Source organism: Phallusia mammillata, chromosome 3 (assembly GCF_965637545.1).
Source record: "Phallusia mammillata chromosome 3, kaPhaMamm4.hap1.1, whole genome shotgun sequence".
In the NCBI taxonomy this organism is placed as follows: domain Eukaryota; kingdom Metazoa; phylum Chordata; class Ascidiacea; order Phlebobranchia; family Ascidiidae; genus Phallusia; species Phallusia mammillata.
The window spans coordinates 8,489,288-8,506,934 of record NC_137254.1 but is presented as its reverse complement, the minus strand read 5'-3'; the positions used below and the strand labels follow the sequence as shown (position 1 = coordinate 8,506,934).

General features: G+C 37.6%; 3 protein-coding genes across 4 annotated transcripts; 1 reads left to right on the top strand and 2 right to left on the bottom strand.

Annotated features, from left to right (window-relative positions):
- Positions 1-2,272: 2,272 nt before the first annotated feature.
- LOC145219994 (uncharacterized) lies at positions 2,273-3,971 on the top strand. The gene has a single exon (XM_080087286.1). The coding sequence runs from the start codon at positions 2,833-2,835 to the stop codon at positions 3,718-3,720; it is 888 nt and encodes a 295-aa protein (XP_079943412.1). The 5' UTR covers positions 2,273-2,832; the 3' UTR covers positions 3,721-3,971.
- A 2,900-nt stretch (positions 3,972-6,871) lies between these two features.
- On the bottom strand, positions 6,872-7,485 carry LOC145219435 (uncharacterized). Its single transcript, XM_080086801.1, has 2 exons — positions 7,427-7,485; positions 6,872-7,368 (listed from the first exon to the last, which is right to left on the bottom strand). Exons 1-2 carry the CDS (start codon positions 7,483-7,485, stop codon positions 6,873-6,875), a joined length of 555 nt encoding a protein of 184 aa, XP_079942927.1. The 3' UTR covers position 6,872.
- Positions 7,486-11,429: 3,944 nt separating this feature from the next.
- LOC145217598 (uncharacterized) lies at positions 11,430-15,241 on the bottom strand. Of its 2 annotated transcripts, XM_080084883.1 has the most exons (3): positions 13,793-15,241; positions 13,108-13,174; positions 11,430-13,032 (listed from the first exon to the last, which is right to left on the bottom strand). In XM_080084883.1, the coding sequence occupies exons 1-3, from the start codon at positions 13,903-13,905 to the stop codon at positions 12,874-12,876; spliced, it is 339 nt and encodes a 112-aa protein (XP_079941009.1). In that variant the 5' UTR covers positions 13,906-15,241; the 3' UTR covers positions 11,430-12,873. The 2 variants fall into 2 exon arrangements, with proteins under 2 accessions (XP_079941009.1, XP_079941008.1); XM_080084882.1 differs by having other exon boundaries at positions 11,430-13,174.
- Between the last annotated feature and the right edge of the window lie 2,406 nt (positions 15,242-17,647).

Genomic DNA, 17,647 nt, shown 5'->3' with positions numbered 1-17,647 from the left:
CTATATAACGTCTTCATCAGGAATATCCGTTTGTTTATTGCCAAAAGGTAGCGCAAAAGCACAGACAAATATTGAAAATGAGCCGTTGTAAATCAAACCTTAATGTCTAATTCGATACAACAATGCCATGACAAAACTCTTGTGCATGAGACTTACAAAGTTTCACTTCTGTGTTTCAGTTGTCAGACCGATAAATTACGCAATCAGGAAGAGTATACAGTTGTTGGTTAGGTAAAGAAGGTAGCACTGCTTTGTATATGCTGTGGTGCTCATAACTGCGTGCAGAAACCAGGCTTGATTTGGCAGCAATAAAACCTAGGAGACTTAATGATGTTTTTTATGTTTGCTAAATTCAAAGGTATTTTGTCTTCATTTCTGTTTACGTAGGCCTGATTATTGACTGCGTTGATTTTTTAGACGGAACATTAAAGTCTAATATTGATTTAGAACCGTAGTATACGCTTGGGAATTTGCTGAAACTTAAACATGGATTCAAATATTTCCAATCTCACAGACATCGATCGAAGAACGAAGAGTGCCATCAAACTTCCTCCACAAAGAATTGCTTGGCTAATGATAGACACAACTGCAGAATGCTTTACCGTTTACTTAACTGTTGCAATATTTGCCTATGGTTCCTCACACAACAAGTACAAAAGTGGAGATAGGAATGCATGGGTTATGTATATGTTGACAAGTTTATTGTCTATCTTAGTGAACATACACATTGTGCTTGACTTAGCTTATATATTTGTGGGCTTCAATCCAGGATCAACGCGTGCATGTCAAATATTAATGAAAATCACGCCCATTGTTCTAGGTTTTAGTTTATGCTCAGTTTACACATTTCTGTGGTATAAACAACGTTGCTTCTATAAAAGTTCACTTTTACATCACCTTTACAAAGGTTGGATTAAAGTACTAAGTTGGTCAAGCATTGTCTGCCTGAATTTGGGAACATTTACTGCATCCATTGCATTCTCGATTACACAAAGGTATCAATCATTTGGCTATGGGTGCAAATATGTTGATGGAAATGTTAAGTGGCCTTTGTTAGTGGGTAGTTCAATTGATATAGCTGGACAGTGCATACTTTTATTCCTTTTCCTCTATCCATTTAAATGCGCCCAGCAAGGAGTAAATGGCATTGCCGGGTTACAAATGATGAAACGAAGCGCTTTCTTGTCACTTCTTTGCATTTCAACCGATATTGCAGCAATGTTTGCTAACTTGTATCTGGAGGTACAGCTGTTTGCAGCAGCAATTGCATGCAACCTATTAGCTCTTGTTTTAACGTTTGAAACTTGTAACGATATACTGAAGTATCCTCTGTCACATTTCACAAGGCGTGAAACAGTTGATATTGAATACTGAGTTGTTTAGTTTTCATTACATTATTAATAGTCCACATTAATTGCTTGTAGTTTTCATGCACCCTGGTTTTCTGTTTCTCTTGAAACGATCTATTGTAGTGTTGTGATATCTCTATGCGGATTTTTGGTTTCTACTTGTCGCATTGTGTATGAAATGTTGCTACCAATAAATTAATTGCACAAACATCCTGGTATTGTTGGTGATCGGGTCGACTCACCTTCCAAAGTTGTGTTGATAAATTGAAGTACAGCTATTGTTTAAGAACCAGCCTTATACGAATCGCGTACTAACTGCCAAACACCGAAACCCTCTTTCAATGGCTTACTGGTTTTAGAACTATGCTGTACTAGGTAAACCTATCTCTTGGTCTACCCGTACAAACAGGATTTCGGTGGTACGTAGCAATACAAAAAACAGAAGGTGATCTATTTTTCTACGACCAGACAGAGAAAGTTAGCAATTCTAAAACATGATCCAAGACAATTGTTTTATACTAACACGGCTGATCAGTTGGTTCAGTTGAGTTGAAATTTTTGATATGCCTTACACTTAGTATGGTAGAAAGCAATTTACGTACCACCTGGAAAGTTCCGGAGTACTACAGATTGAGAACCACTGGTTGATCCGTATTTTCGAATAAACTTTAACTAAAAAAAAACTTACTTATACGTTTCTGCGTGATTACAGGTTTGAGATGAGTTGAATTAAAGTCCGAAGCATCCACCAGCGTTTAAATTTGAATCCAAGATTTTGGCCAAATGTCTAAAATTCTTTCTTTTTTCTGAAACTACCGTTTAACTGCACCATGCCGAATTAAATATGCCCTGTACAAATTCCAAATATACTCGAAAAATATGTAGACCTGCCAACATCAGACCATTTATGATATAATTATAGACTATTGCTGCCAGACATAATGTATAACCAAGTATTCCTCATCCAGCAGTTTTATTGTAAACAATCGACGTTTCGGCGTCCTATACAAGACGTCTTCATCAGGATTATCCATTTTTTTATTACCGATGGGTAGCGCAAAAGCACAGAGAAATATTGAAAATAAGCCGTTGCAAATTAAACCTTCATGTCTAATTCGTTACAATAATTCCATGACATAACTCTTGTGCACAAGGCTTACAAAGTTTCACTTCTGTGTTTCAGTTGTCAGACCGATAAATTACACAATCAGGAAGAGTATACAGTTGTTAGATAGAAGGAAGCACTGCTTTGTATATGCTGTGGTGCTCATAACTGCGGTTGACATTTTCTAGCGTTAGTTAGTTGTGCAGAAACCAGGAGTTTGGCAGCGACGTTTAGGGCACTTTTTTATGTTTATTAAATACATAAGTAATTTGTCTTTTTCTGCTTTCGTAGGCCTGATTATTGAATGCATTGACCTTTCATTTAGTCTGATATTGTTTTAGAACCGTACTACGCTTTAGAATTTGCTGAAACTTTAAGATGGACTCAAACACTGCCAATCTCACAGACATCGATACAAGAACGAAGGGTGCAACTAAATTTCCTGCACAAAGAATTGTTTGGCTGATAATAGACACAACTGCACTATGCATTACCATTTACTTGACTATTGCAATATTTGCTTATGGTTGTTCACACAACAAGTACAAAAGTGGAGATAGGAATGTACGGGTTATGCATATGTTGACAAGTGTAGCGTCCATCTTAGTGAACACATACACTGTACTTGACCTATGTATGTTAAATATGGGTTATATTTCAGGATCAACGTACGCATGTCAAACTTTACTTCAAATTATGCCCATGGTGCTTGGTTTCAGTTTTTGTACAGTTTACACATTTCTGTGGTTCAAACAACGTTGCTTCTATAAAAGTTCTCTTTTGAATCACCTTTACAAAAGTTCGATTAAAGTACTAAGTTGGTCGAGCATTGTCTTTCTGATTTTTGGCATCTTTACTGCTTGCATTGGATACTCTATTACACAAAGATTTCGATCATTTGGATATGGATGCAAAAATGTTATTGGGAATGTTAAGTGGCCTTGGATAGCGGGAGGTGCAATTGATTTTGTAGGCCAGTGCTTGCTTTTATTCCTTTTCTTCTATCCATTTAAATGCGCCCAGCATAGAGTAAATGACATTGCTGTGTTACAAATGATAAAAAGGACCGCTTTTATGACCCTACTTTGCATTTCAACCGATATGCTAGCAATAGTTGTCAATAGGTATTTGGACGTAGAGCTGTTTGCAGTAGCAATTACTTGCAACCTAGTAGCTCTTGTTTTAACGTTCGAAACGTGGAAAGAAATATTGAAATTTCCTATGTCATTTATGACACGGCGTGAAACAGTTGATATCGAACAGTGATTTGTTTATTTTTCATCATGGCATATTTCATGCACCTTAGTTTTGTATTATAGTTTTCTGTTTCTTAGTTTCTCTTGAAACAATCTATTGTCGAATTGTGCTAAGTCTATGGGCATTTTCGGTTTCTACTTCTCGCATTGTGTATATTGTCTTGCTAATAATAACTAAATTGCACAAACATCCGGATATTGTTCATGTTAGGTTCGACTAACGTTCAACAGTTCCATTGTTAAATTACAGTATGGCTTGATTTAAGGGGATGTTGGAATAAAGCTTACTGAAAACTTGTTTCATACGTTTCCAAATCAGTACAGGTTAAAGTTGCTTTGTATAAAAATCTGCTTGAAGCATTAGACTGCGATTGAATTGGAATCCAAGATGGCTGTTAAAAGTCAAAAATCACATTTTTTTGCGGCAAGTATCGGTGAAAGTAACGAATCAAGCCTGTTTGTAAGCATTCTCGTATAGACTTAAAAAAAATATGTCAGACCTACTAACATCAGATCATTTGCCGATGGGTGGTGCAAAAGCTCAGATGGTAATTGAAACAGCACGACATCGCCGTTTTAGGACATTGGCAATCTTCTAACACCATACCTTACGTTAGCAGCGTTTTTGGCTAATTTTCTTTGGGTGGCGCAAAACCAAGCACCTATTTTGAAAGGTATATATCTTATATCTATATATCTTAATGTTAATTTTTTAGAAAATTCTAAACCAGGGGTTCTTAACCTGGGGTGCACGCACCCCCAAGGGGTGCGAGAACTGTTCCTAGGGGGTGCGGGGATGCTGACCCATTAAGGTTGGTTAGGTCTATTCTATTTAAGCAATTACAGAAGGGGGAGCGAAAATTGGTTAGTGATTTGAAAGGGGGTGCGAAAATTGGTTTGTGATTTGAAAGGGGTGCAGCAAGGAAAAAAGGTTAAGAACCACTGTTCTAAACCCTACCCCTTATTAAATGCTAAATTAATAATTCAGCTTTTTGCGCCTATTAATATTTAACTCAATTTGCGTCTGCCGTGAGGTATGGTGTTGGTTGCTGCACTGTAAGAACCTAGATTTTGTTTACTTTTTTGTACTTATTTTTTGCCTTGGGGTAATTCCGGTAGTAGTCAAATCACAAACACCGTTGCCTGTCTCGTATGCTCCACATGTCAGCTTCGTATTAGGGTGTCAGTAGGCTTGGCGTACTAGGCATTTTAAATGAGTGTACCGTGATCGCTGGTCTGCATGAACGCTTTTTTGTCAATAAAGAAATATTTGGGAGACTTTTTGATTCGATAAATCGCCTTTAATATAACAGATGTACTGTGACGTGATTGCTGCTCGTATGAACGCTTCTGAGCTAATCCCAGTAATACTTCATCTTAGTTTTGCTGAAACTAGATGCATGAAATTTTCCTAACGAAAAGAAATTTGTGTTTGCCCGATCAATTTTTGACCAATTGTATTTAGCAACTAAGGTATCAGTCTATAAACGATAGAGCACAAGTAAACAAAACCAAAAAGTTTGCTAAATTCGATAGATAACGTAAAAAGTTCGGGTATTAAAATTACCAGTGTGACCGAGTTATGGTTAGGACTCAAGTTTAGATTTATTGTCAATAATATTATGAAACCTTACCTCAACCCATGTAGTCCTAACCGTCAGCATTTTTACATATTTTTTTCACGGGGTTCGAACCAAGGATTCTCCCGGGGACGAATCCCGATCACTTTCCGCTGTTCATGTTCTTTGTCTGCTAACTTTTTGTTGTTGTCATCCTCATGAGAACTTATAGTTTGTCCCTTTGTTGTAAATATTGTTGTCATAACTTCCATTAGATTGTTTTGTTCAGTCAAGATGTGATTACGTTTAAACATTTTCTCCTTCTAAATAGGAAATTTCCTTTGTGGTAAACTTGCTTCTTTAAAATTTGAGCTGTTTCTTCTCCCAATGCCTGAACCCTTGCTCGATTTTCTTGGAAGTCTTTGTCCCCATCTGAATGTGCGCGGGTTTTTTATGTCTGTATATGGGTCAGGCGCGGCAGACCATTCGGCAAAGTTCCCTTTTTTTAAATATCAAATGACAGCGAATGCCTTTTGCACCACCTAGGGGGATTCAACAACTTTGATTTGAAACAAAAACCTACCAAAAAATATACTACATTTTAACCGCCAGTTTTGATAACGTTTTATCAACTCTTTTAATACATTTAGCGATATTAAAAGTAAATATGTTAAGAAACCAACCTTATTCAGTCAAAAGTATTCCTTTTGTTTTCAAGTGAACCGTTGTAAATGCTGCCAGTAAAAATGGACTCTGCAAATCGCTCAGATTCGATCGTGCAAGCATACCGACTGCCAAATTTGGTCACGTAACTTTGTTTTCGTGTTTATTGGTTCTGCCTGATACCAAACTGAAATAATACTAACTAATACATGAGACAGAATCATGTTGGTCCAAGCAGGACGTCCTATGATCTATTTATCTCACAAACTAATATTTGACGCAAAAACCAGTTAAAAAATCACGAACTTCCTAAATTTTTAGTAATGGCTTATGTGGTTAGTTATGGAAACTTTTTTAATGCAGTTTTAGAGCAAACAAATGTTTTAGAGCAAACACTGGTGCATTCTTCGTACGGTTCTACAACATCCTAGGCTTACTAAATCTCTCGCGGGAAAATTGTAATTAAATTCCCGCCGAAAGTAAATATCGCTGCTTTACAGGTTGCATGGGCACTGTATAAACTACATTCGGTGTTTTGAAACCAAACCATTTAGTCCGAATTAGAAATTAACGACATGTTATGTATGTCAAATCTCCAACGATAATTCAGACTAGTATTTTTAGCTAAATCTGATTTTCAGTATCTATGTTTTTTTTAAATGTGTTTTTCTTTTCGCGACAATATTATCTAATGAAGTGAACGAGATTTTATGGTAGTAAGAACGAAGAATTGACGGATTTGAAAAAAAACGTTAGGAAAACTATACAAAACATGTAAATAGGTGACGCAAACATATTTCAACGACATTGAGAAGAAATTCTGCGAATACATGCTTTAATGACAATGATTTTTATGGATTAATTTACATATATCTGTAGAAATTAGAAATTAAATTTTAATTATTTTTGGATCAATTCAATGACATAATAATTGGCAGTATTAAAGGTTGATGTCATACAAAATTTCGGCACATCGACCATTGTTAGTTTTTTCCAAGTGCCCTTTTAAGTTGTCAAGTCGTGTAAAGTATCTTTTACAAACTTTACATTGAAACTTTTTTTTGCCAAAGTGAACTTCTCGGTGTCTTTTCAATGTCAAAAGGGCAAACTTTTTCTCACAAATGTCACACTGGTGAGCCTTTATTCCCGAGTGTGTCAAGCTGTGTCGCTTTAAACTTTGAAAATGATGGAATTCTTTTCCACAAGAAGGACATTTAAAAAGTTTTTCTTCTTTATGACTCAACATGTGTTTATTGAGACCATTTCTCCACGCAAACTCTTTTTCACAAAACTTACACTTGTGAGGTTTTACTTCACTATGAGTAAGTATGTGGTTTCTTAGAGTTCTTGGGTAACTAAATGCCTTCTGACATATAGTACACTTATGCAGTTTAAGACCCATGTGCACATTAAGATGTATGTCTAATTCTTTCTCTCTGTAAAAGATTTTTCACACACTCTATGTCATGAACGCACACACCTTTAAGCGGTTACCTGTATTGACTGCCACGTTTAAGACGCGGTACACGGTTATATACGAAACGTGACGTCATAACTCAGGGACGACATCTAGCGGTAAATACATACATCACAACTTCCCTTCGTTTAAATTGAACTTAACTGACGTCTCGAAGGGTAAGGATTCACAATAACATTCAATGGACGTAAATGAACACGATTACGCCGATACAATACACCATCACTAGTTTTTACAAGATAAGAGCGATGAGATAACTGTTTTTCTATAGTTCCTTGTTGATCCCATAGTTTGTTTTGGGTATTGTACAGTTTTACAGGAGTGTTCACTTGTAATTGCAGCATGTTTCTTGTTCCCCTGTCATAATACTTATTTTGTTGTTTTCTTTCTTTTCCAAACGGACGGCAAGTTGAACTTTTTAACGTTTCGATATCCAGGGGCATCGTGTGTCTGATTTGCCGACCCATGAGAAGCTGTGCAGGTGATTTTCCGCAAAGGAGAGGAGCACTCCTAAATATTAACAAACTTTTGTTAAAATCCTGTACACTGGCATGAGCTTTTTTAAGTAGTTGCTTCGTTGTCTGGATACCCCTCTCAGCCAGTCCGTTAGATCGTGGATAATGTGGACTCGAGGTTAAATGAACAAAGCCCCATTCCTCGGCGAATTTTGCAAACTCCTCACTAGAAAACTGAGGACCGTTATCACTAATAACAGTTTCGGGAATTCCAAACCTGGAAAAAATAGTTTTCAAACCACTTATAACAGACGCCGCAGAAGTTGTAGTCAACGGGGTTACTTCTGGATATCCGGAGTAGTAGTCCACTGTTACCAAAAACATTTTTCGGTTCCAATAGAACAGGTCAGTTGCCACTTTCTGAAACGGATAAGAAGGAGCTTGGTGAGGTTCTAACGGTTGGCGTTGTTGCTGTGACCTGAATTTTGCACAAATGGCACAGGAAGAAACCAAACCAGATATGTCGTTGGATAACCCAGGCCAATATATACTTTCCCGAGCTCGTCCTTTGCATTTTACTTCACCCAAATGGCCTTCATGCACACGTTCTAAAAAATAACTGCGCATAGACATTGGAACAACTATTCGAGATCCACGAAACAAAATACCGTCAACAACAGAAAGTTCATTTTTGACATCCCAAAAGGGTTTTGCTAAAACAGGACAAGCACGCTTATGTAAAGGCCAACCATTATTTACAAGACGCATTACAATTTGCAACTGTTCGTCACATATGGTTTTACTTTGTAACTTTTGTTTAACTAATGGCATACAAGCAATAGCGGATACAATTAGATCTACATATTCACATACACTGTGACAAGAAAGCGATTGAACGGACACACTGTTCTCCACACATCTTGATAACAAATCAGCTGTGTGCATGAATTTACCTGGAGTAAACTCTGCGGTGAAATGAAATCTTTGCAACCGGATCATTAGACGTTGAATGCGCAACGGACAGTTATTTAACTCCTTGAGAAACAACGCTATGAGAGGTTTGTGATCAGTTTCTACCACAAATTTCTGACCATAAACATACTGATAAAATCTTTCACATGCAAAGGTGATAGCAAGCAATTCCTTTTCAATTTGTGCATACCTTGTTTCAGCGGTTGTTAAAGCTCTTGCCGCATAAGCCACTGGCTGCCACATGTTGTCATGCTGTTGCAAAATTACAGCTCCAAGTCCATGTTTAGATGCGTCTGCCGAAATTTTGATCGATTTCTTGGGGTCGAAAAACCGAAGTACTGGGGCAGTTGTGACCAGCCGTTTTAAATTCCTCCATTCCATTTCGTGTGCTTGCGTCCACTCCCAGTTGCTCCGTTTATGCAATAACAAACGCAAAGAAGATGTTTTAGTAGACAAGTCGGAAATGAAACGACCTAGGTACGTGACCATTCCCAAAAATTTCAGCAAGTCACCCTTAGACTGAGGACGCTTTAGTTGCTCTATTGCATGAACTTTATTTGGATCAGGTTGAACACCTGAAGCACTCACAACTTCACCAAGAAAAGTAATCTTGTCTACACCGAACACACATTTTTCCTTATTGAGTTTCAGATTATTGCGTTGCAAAACCGTTAACACATTTTTAAGCCTCATGTCATGTTCCTGCTTAGTTGAACCCCAAACCACAATATCGTCCATAGACGTTACAACGCCGTTCATGTGTTCAAACATCATGTACACCAACTTGTGAAACACTTCTGGAGCAGAACAAATGCCGAACGGCATGCGCAAAAATCTACACCGTCCAAACGGAGTGTTAAACGTACAAAGCTTAGAACTATCTTCATCCAACTTTACTTGCCAAAACCCAGACAAAGCGTCGAGTTTAGAAAATACTTTAGCATTTGAAAATTGACTAATAATTTCTTCTTCAAGTGTTAAACTAATTGTCCCACAAACTGGAATATGGTGGCCAGTATATGAGATCAATCGAATATTAGTAATAGAAACATATGGACGTCCCTGAAGTTTTTGAAAATCATTTCGTGACAAAATATTTACTTGGGCTCCCGTGTCTATCTTAAAACGAAGTGTACATGAAAGCACAAAAATGTCAACAAGCCAATCTTTTGGTGAACTAGTAGTACTTACAGATTGCATGTTGTACGTCTGAATTGTATCCGCGCGTTGCGCTTGCGGGTGATTAGCTGCACTGCAACATCGAGCGAAGTGGTTTCTTCCACCACACTTCAAGCATCGCCTTCCCCAGGCAGGACACGCTCTGACGTCATGTCGCAAGGCACAGAATCTGCAAACTCGAGGCGCTGGTAATTGATTACCACGTGGTTCGCGTTGAACAGCATCCAAGCTACAACTTGTAGAATTTGTTGATCGAAACATTGTCATTTGCGATCTTACTGTTTCGTTTGTTATGCACATTTTAATAGCTTTTTCAAGCGTTAGTTCCTCTTCCCGCAGCAAACTTTGACGAAGTTGAACACACTTGATACCAATAATAATTTTGTCTCGGATTAATGAGTCGCAAAGTTCACCGAAATCACAGCTTTTAGACAGTTTTTTTTAAATCGGTTATAAAAACATCTATTCTTTCACCATCATTTTGATTGCTAGAAAAAAACCTGTATCGCTCGCTGGTGATATTCTTCCTCGGACAACAGTAGCTTTCGAAGGCATTGACCACAGTTTCAAAGTGCATTTCTTGTCCTTCTTCAAATTTAAATGTTGAGTGGATGGTTTGACCTTGCTCTCCCAACACGTGGAGCAACATAGATGTTTTAACTTTTGCAGCCTTTCCGTCATAACCAACAGCTGTCAAATAAAGCCTAAATCCCCTGATAAACTTAACCCAGTTTTGTGACACATTGCCACTCCATTGCATAGCTTCAGGCAGTGAGAACGAACCTTCCATTTTATAAAACCACTTCTGACACCATGTCATGAACGCACACACCTTTAAGCGGTTACCTGTATTGACTGCCACGTTTAAGACGCGGTACACGGTTATATACGAAACGTGACGTCATAACTCAGGGACGACATCTAGCGGTAAATACATACATCACACTCTACACTTGTGTCGTTGTTCCTTGGTGTGATGAAGCATGTGTCTTGAAAGGTGGGAAGATTGGGTGTAACTTTTTTCGCAGTGCTGACACTTGTATGGTCGTTCCTCTAAATGGCATCTCATATGTTGCTTTACATGTCCTGAAGTTTGAAACTTCTTTTCGCAAATGTCGCAACTGTATGGTTTAACGCCAGTGTGAGATACCTCGTGTCTTTTCAATTCAGAAGCTGAGAGAAAACCTTTTTCACAAATTTCACACTTATACGGTCTTTTTCTTTCGGAGTGTGTCAGAATGTGTGCTTTCAAAAGTGCTTTAGTGAAAACTTTTTTCTGACATACCTCACATTGATAGCGTTTTTCTCCACTGTGTGTAGCAACATGTTGTTTCAGAGTATACTTCCGCGTAAATGATTTTTTACACAAATTGCATTTAAATTCTTTGGTTGCAGTTTTCACACAAGTGTCCATTTTATCTTCGTCAATACCAAAATATTACTTTTTCTCGTTTCAATAGTTGTTTAAACAACTTCACTTGTTTGTGTTGCTTCTTTTTTTTACAATATATAGGTTTTGACCACTTCAAGTCCTTAGAATGAGGGCTTGTTTTTTAAGTTAACCACAAACTGTGAGGTAAAACACAAACAAAACTACGCCTATTGAATTCAAAACAAAACCTGTTGTGGTCCCTTTAACAAGCTGTACATTACAATTGTAATGCAAATACTTACGTATTACTCACGAAATCTTACCAAATTTATCTCCTTTAGTTGCAAACAAACCCTGACAAACAAGAAATCAAATAATGCGCAAAGATCACTCCCTTATAAGCTGCCACTACCTAAATCTTTACGATACAGTGCAGACTTAGCTGCAGCGCGCGTAGCCATATCTACCTATTGTGTCATTTACATTTCAACATTGTGCAGCTATTGTCGGCCTAGTGATTGTTTAATGTCATTGTGTCGCTATATGCTCTTTCAGAAAGCTAAATAGATTCAACACAACTCAGCACAATACGTTAGTTGCTTTGAAATAACTGCTTTAAAATGTTTGGCTTTAATGAAGCTTGGCCGCACCCAACGATAAACGAGCAAACTGGAAGAATTAGGTCAAATGACTTTACATTTGGTTTGTGCCCAGTACGCACTCGCTAATGAAAATCAATTGGCCGTGCGATTGTTTCCTTCCCTTGCATGCCTTGCACACAGGCGCCAAGTCGAGAAATTCGTTTTGTTCAAGCACAGTTGTTTGCAACTCATTTCATTGAAAAATTGCTGACAGAGAATTTGACGTCAGGCCCGAATCAAGCCCGTTTGTCGAAAACAAATAAAGCTCGAAGACGGTACGAACCCAAGTGGACCCGAAAAACCCATTACACTGATAAAAATATTTGTTTCTTGTCCAGAATTCGTTCGACCTAACGTTTAAACCTGTGCAAGCCCGAAGTTAAAACAGTTAATGAGCTTTATATTCCACTTTATATTAACATAGAAGCAAGCGAAGAGCGTCCTCGATGCTCATTTACAAACGGGCTTGATAAATTGTAAAACGAGAAGTGAAACTATGTCTCAGTTTCGTCAGTGTCGTTTGATTTAGTCTTTACTCAAAGCAAGTTTGTGGCGAACAGAATAAAACATAGTATAAGTTACAACAAAATCAACACTTATAATATATAAAAACTCTATTGAAACTACACGTCATGGCAGCCCAACATTTAGCTAAGTTCCGATAGGTAACACAAACAACTCTATTAAAAACGATATTTCTCTAAACGCATAAAAAACCTACACTAAACAAGCTTTATAAAAAACAAAATTGGCAACACTTAACTTTATGCAGTTTTGTGTTTGTATTTGATCGTTTTTGGAATTTATTGGAAAACGGCAGTAACGTTTTTTGGTAAACTATCCAACTACAATCTTAAAACGAAAACAGTTTGCAAGACTTGTGTCTGGGCTGTATAAAGCTTATCACTGCAGTGCTCGTATTTGGCAAGCTGACTTCTTTCCAGCGAAGTAATCATTTCGTCTATTTCTTCTAGTTGAGCAGCATCGCCGTCCTGCAAGGTCTCCTGCGGGAAAAGGGGCATCAAATTCCAGCCAATTTCAATTTTTGTTTCGATGTATTTTTTGGACAAAATTGATACTTTTATAGCATTGATTCTTGCTTGTTTTTTGTTAGTCTTCGCGGAATGCCGCGATCGATTCATCTGTCTGAAAAACAAACAAATGTAAATGGATATACATCTAGATTATCGCCAATCTTCTTGAATGCGATGTACCGAATCTAACCGTTTTTACAATAAAATATATAAGCGAGAAAAATCTAGATTGCGGAGGGATTCGAACCAACGACATGTCCTTCCAGAAATCGAGCTCTAACAACTAAACTACATAGGCTCAGCGGTGAGCTGGTCGAAAGTCGAATACAAGCACAGGTGCTTGCCCGTATGCTGCACATTTCATCTTCTTGGTAGGGTTTGGCAAGTTTCAGTATTACTCAATTTTCTGTCATGGGTTCGAATCCCACTGCAGACTAGAGTTTAAAAGTCTATGCTTTGCAAAAGACAAAAACGCTGAGGAGCCAAGATTGGATCAGTTTAGGCCTTTAATATACTCAGTGTACTAAAATTACAGTTGTCAAGGGTCATGTTTAGCACATCCAACCAAATGTAGAAACCAGGGTGGCAAGTCGGGCCGGGTTCGGGCTTAGGTTTCTACTAATAACGGACTTGATTTAAGCCTTACTTTGCACTTTGCGCAAGTATGTTTTTGAATAAATTAAACTAGCCAAGTAGGCAGTTGTTGGGTTTGATTCAATGTCAAACAGACCTTAACGCATTGTACAAGACCAGTTGTCTATTGTGTTCACTGGTCTTTTCTGAGACTTCTGTGCTTTTTGTGCCGCCCATCGACAATGTGGCTGATGTTAGTAAGTCTGACATATTTTTCGATTCTATACGGGAATGCTTACAAACACGCCTGTTTCGGTACTTTCAGAAAAAAAATGATTTTTTACTTTCAGCAGCCATCTTGGATTCCAACATCCCCTTTATTCAAGCCATACCATAATTTAACAATACAACTGTTGAACGTTAGTCGACCCGATCATCAACAATACCCGGATGTTTATGCAATTCAGTTATTTTTAGCAAGATGAAATATACAATGCGAGAAGTAGAAACCGAAAACGCCCATAGATTTAGCACAATTCGACAATAGATCGCTTGAAGAGAAGACTAAGCAACAGAAAACTAGGGTGCATGAAATATGCGAGAAATTAGTTAATGTAGACCAATAATCGTATGATGAAAAATAAACAAATCATAGTTCGATATCAACTGTTTCACGCCGTATCAAAAATGACATTGGAGATTTCAATATTTCTTTCCACGTTTCGAACGTTAAAACAAGAGCTACTAGGTTACAAGCAATTGCTGCTGCAAATAGTTGTAATTCCAAATAAAAGTTACCAAGTATTGCTACAAAATCGGTTGAAATGCATAGAATTGACATACATGCGCTTCGTTCGATCATTTGTAACCTGGCAAAGCCATTTACTTCTTGCTGGGCGCATTTGAATGGACAGAGGAAAAGGAATAAAAGTATGCACTGACCAGCAAAATCAATTGCACTTCCTGCTAACAATGGTCACGGTACAATTCCACCAACAAAAATACATCCATATCCAAATGACTGAACTCTTTGAGTAATGGAGTATCCAATGCAAGAAGTAAATGTGCCAAAACTCAGAAAGGCAATGCTCGACCAACTTAGTACTTTCATCCAATCTTTGTGAAGGTGATTCAAAAGTGAACTTTTATAGAAACAGCTTTGTTTAAACCACAGAAATGTGTAAACTGTGAATGCGCTAAAACCTAGCACCATAGGCATGACTCTTATTAGGGTTTGACATGTAAGTGAAGATTCTGGTTTGTAACCCACAATGATAAAAGATATGTCAAGCACAGTGTATATGTTTACTAAGATGGACGCTACACTTGTCAACATATACATAACCCGTGCATTCCTATCTCCAACTTTGTACCTGTGTGAACAACCATAGGCAAATATTGCAATAGTCAAGTAAATGGTAAAACACGGTGCAGTTGTGTCTATCATCAGCCAAGCAATTCTTTCTGGAGGAAATTTGGTTGCGCCCGTGGTTCTTTCTTTAATGTCTATGAGATTGGAACTGTTTGATTCCATCTTCAAGTTTCAACAAATTCCAAAACGTACACTAATGTTCTAAAACAAAATAAGACTTAATATTCTGTCCAAAAAATCAATAGCTTCTATAATCAGGCCTATGTGAACAGAAGAAAAAAAACGAATTAATTAGTCCGCCAACTTCTGTCATAAACTGTTTTGCGCTCTATAACGTTAAAAATGTGCGCATCCATTTACGGCTTGGTGATTCGTCACTACTTTTGTGGCAAAATATGTGACGAGAAATATACTTAACTCAAAATAACTATTTCGTAAACATGCAACGGTGCTTAAACCTTTACGAAACCAAGCCTGGTTTCTGCACAAACTAACTAACGTTGGAATAAATGAAACCTCTATGAGCATCACAGCATATATACAGCCATACTTCCTTCTTTAAATAACAAACGGGGAATACTCTTCCTTATTGTGAAGTTGATCGTTCAATCAATCAACTGAAACACAGGAGTGAAACTCCGTGACACTTGCGCACAAGAGCTGCGTCAGAGACACATACTTCAGTGTGCCGTTGTTTCGAACTGAACCCGAAATTTAGATTTGTCAATGTTTAATTTAGTGATTGGAACCGCTTGTTATATGGCTTTGGTTCAGGTTTTGAAAACAATTAACTTTCCTCTCAAAAAATTGTTTGGCTGAAGATAGACACAACTGCACTGTACCATGTTTGGTATGACAGAAAGATACTAGCGTACCACCTGAAAAATTCGGCGTACCACTGGTGGTACGAGTACTACCGATTGAAAACCACTGGTTTAGATGCATTGTCGAATAAACTGAATTAAAATAAACTTACTCATACGTTTCTGCATGAATACAGGTTTAAAATGAGTTGAATTAAAGTCCAAAGCTTCCACCTGCGTTTGAATTTGAATCCAAGATTTTTGGCGAATGTCAAATATTCTTTGTTTTTGAAACTAACGTTTTTAATGCACCATGCCGAAATAAGTCTGCCCCGTAAACATTCCCAAATAGACTCGAAAATATGTAGACCTACCAACATCAGACCATTTATGAAATAAGCTATTGCTGTCAGACATAATGTGTAACCAAGTATTGCTCATCCATCAGTTTTATTGTAAACAATCGACATTTCAACGTCCTATACAAGACGTCTTCATCAGGATTATCCGTTTGTTTATTGCCAATAGGTAGCGCAAAAGCACAGACAAATATTGAAAATGAGCCGTTGCAAATCAAACCTTAATGTCTAATTCGATACAACAATGCCATGACATAACTCTTGTGCACAAGACTTACAAAGTTTCACTTCTGTGTTTCAGTTGTCAGACCGATGAATTACACAATCGGGAAGAGTATACAGTTGTTGGTTAGGTAAAGAAGGAAGCACTGCTTTGTATATGCTGTGGTGCTCATAACTGCGGTTGACATTGTCTAACGTTAGTTAGTTGTGCAGAAACCAGGCTTAGTTTAGCAGCAATAAAAACTATGAGACTTAATGACATTTAGGGCACTTTTTTATGTTTACTAAATACAAAAGTAATTTGACTTTTTTCTGTTTACGTAGGCCTGAATTTTGAAAGCATTGATTTTTCGGACTGTTAGGTCTTTGATTCACTTAAAACCGTAGTGTACGGTTTGAAATTTGTTATAAATTGAAAATGGACTCAAACACTTCCAATCTGACAGACATCGAAAAGAGAACAAAGAACGCAACGAAATTTTCCAATAACAAAATTGCTTCGCTGATGATAGAATCAACTACACTATGCTTCACCATTTACTTGACTGTTGCAATATTTGCCTATGGTTGTTCACACAACAAGTACAAAAGTGGAGATAGGAATGCACGGGTTATGTATATGTTGACAAGTGTAGCGTCTATCTTAGTGAACATGTTCACTGTACTTGAGATATCTTTTATTATTGTGGGTTACAAACCAGGATCATCATTTACATGTCAAACCCTAGTAATAATCATGCCCATGGTGCTAGGATTTACTGCATTTACAGTTTACACATTTCTGTGGTTCAAACAACGCTGTTTCTATAAAAGTACGCTTTTGAATCACCTTTACAAAGGTTGGATTAAAGTACTAAGTTGGTGGTGCATTGTCTTTCTGAATTTTGGAACATTTACTGCATGCATTGCATACTCTATTACACAAAGATATCAGTCTTATGGGTTTGGGTGTACACGTTTTGAAGGTAATGTTAAGTGGCCTTTGTTAGCGGGTAGTGCAATTGACATAGCAGGACAGTGCTTGCTTTTATTTCTTTTCCTCTATCCATTTAAATGTGCCCAGCAAGGAGTAACTGGCATTGCCGGGTTACAAATAATGAAACGAACGGCTTTTATGTCACTTCTTTGCATTTCAACCGATATTGTAGCAATGTTTGCTAACTTGTATGTAGGGGTACAACTATTAGCAGCAACAATTGCTTGCAACCTAGTAGCTCTTGTTTTTACGTTCGAAACGTGGAAAGATATATTGAAAT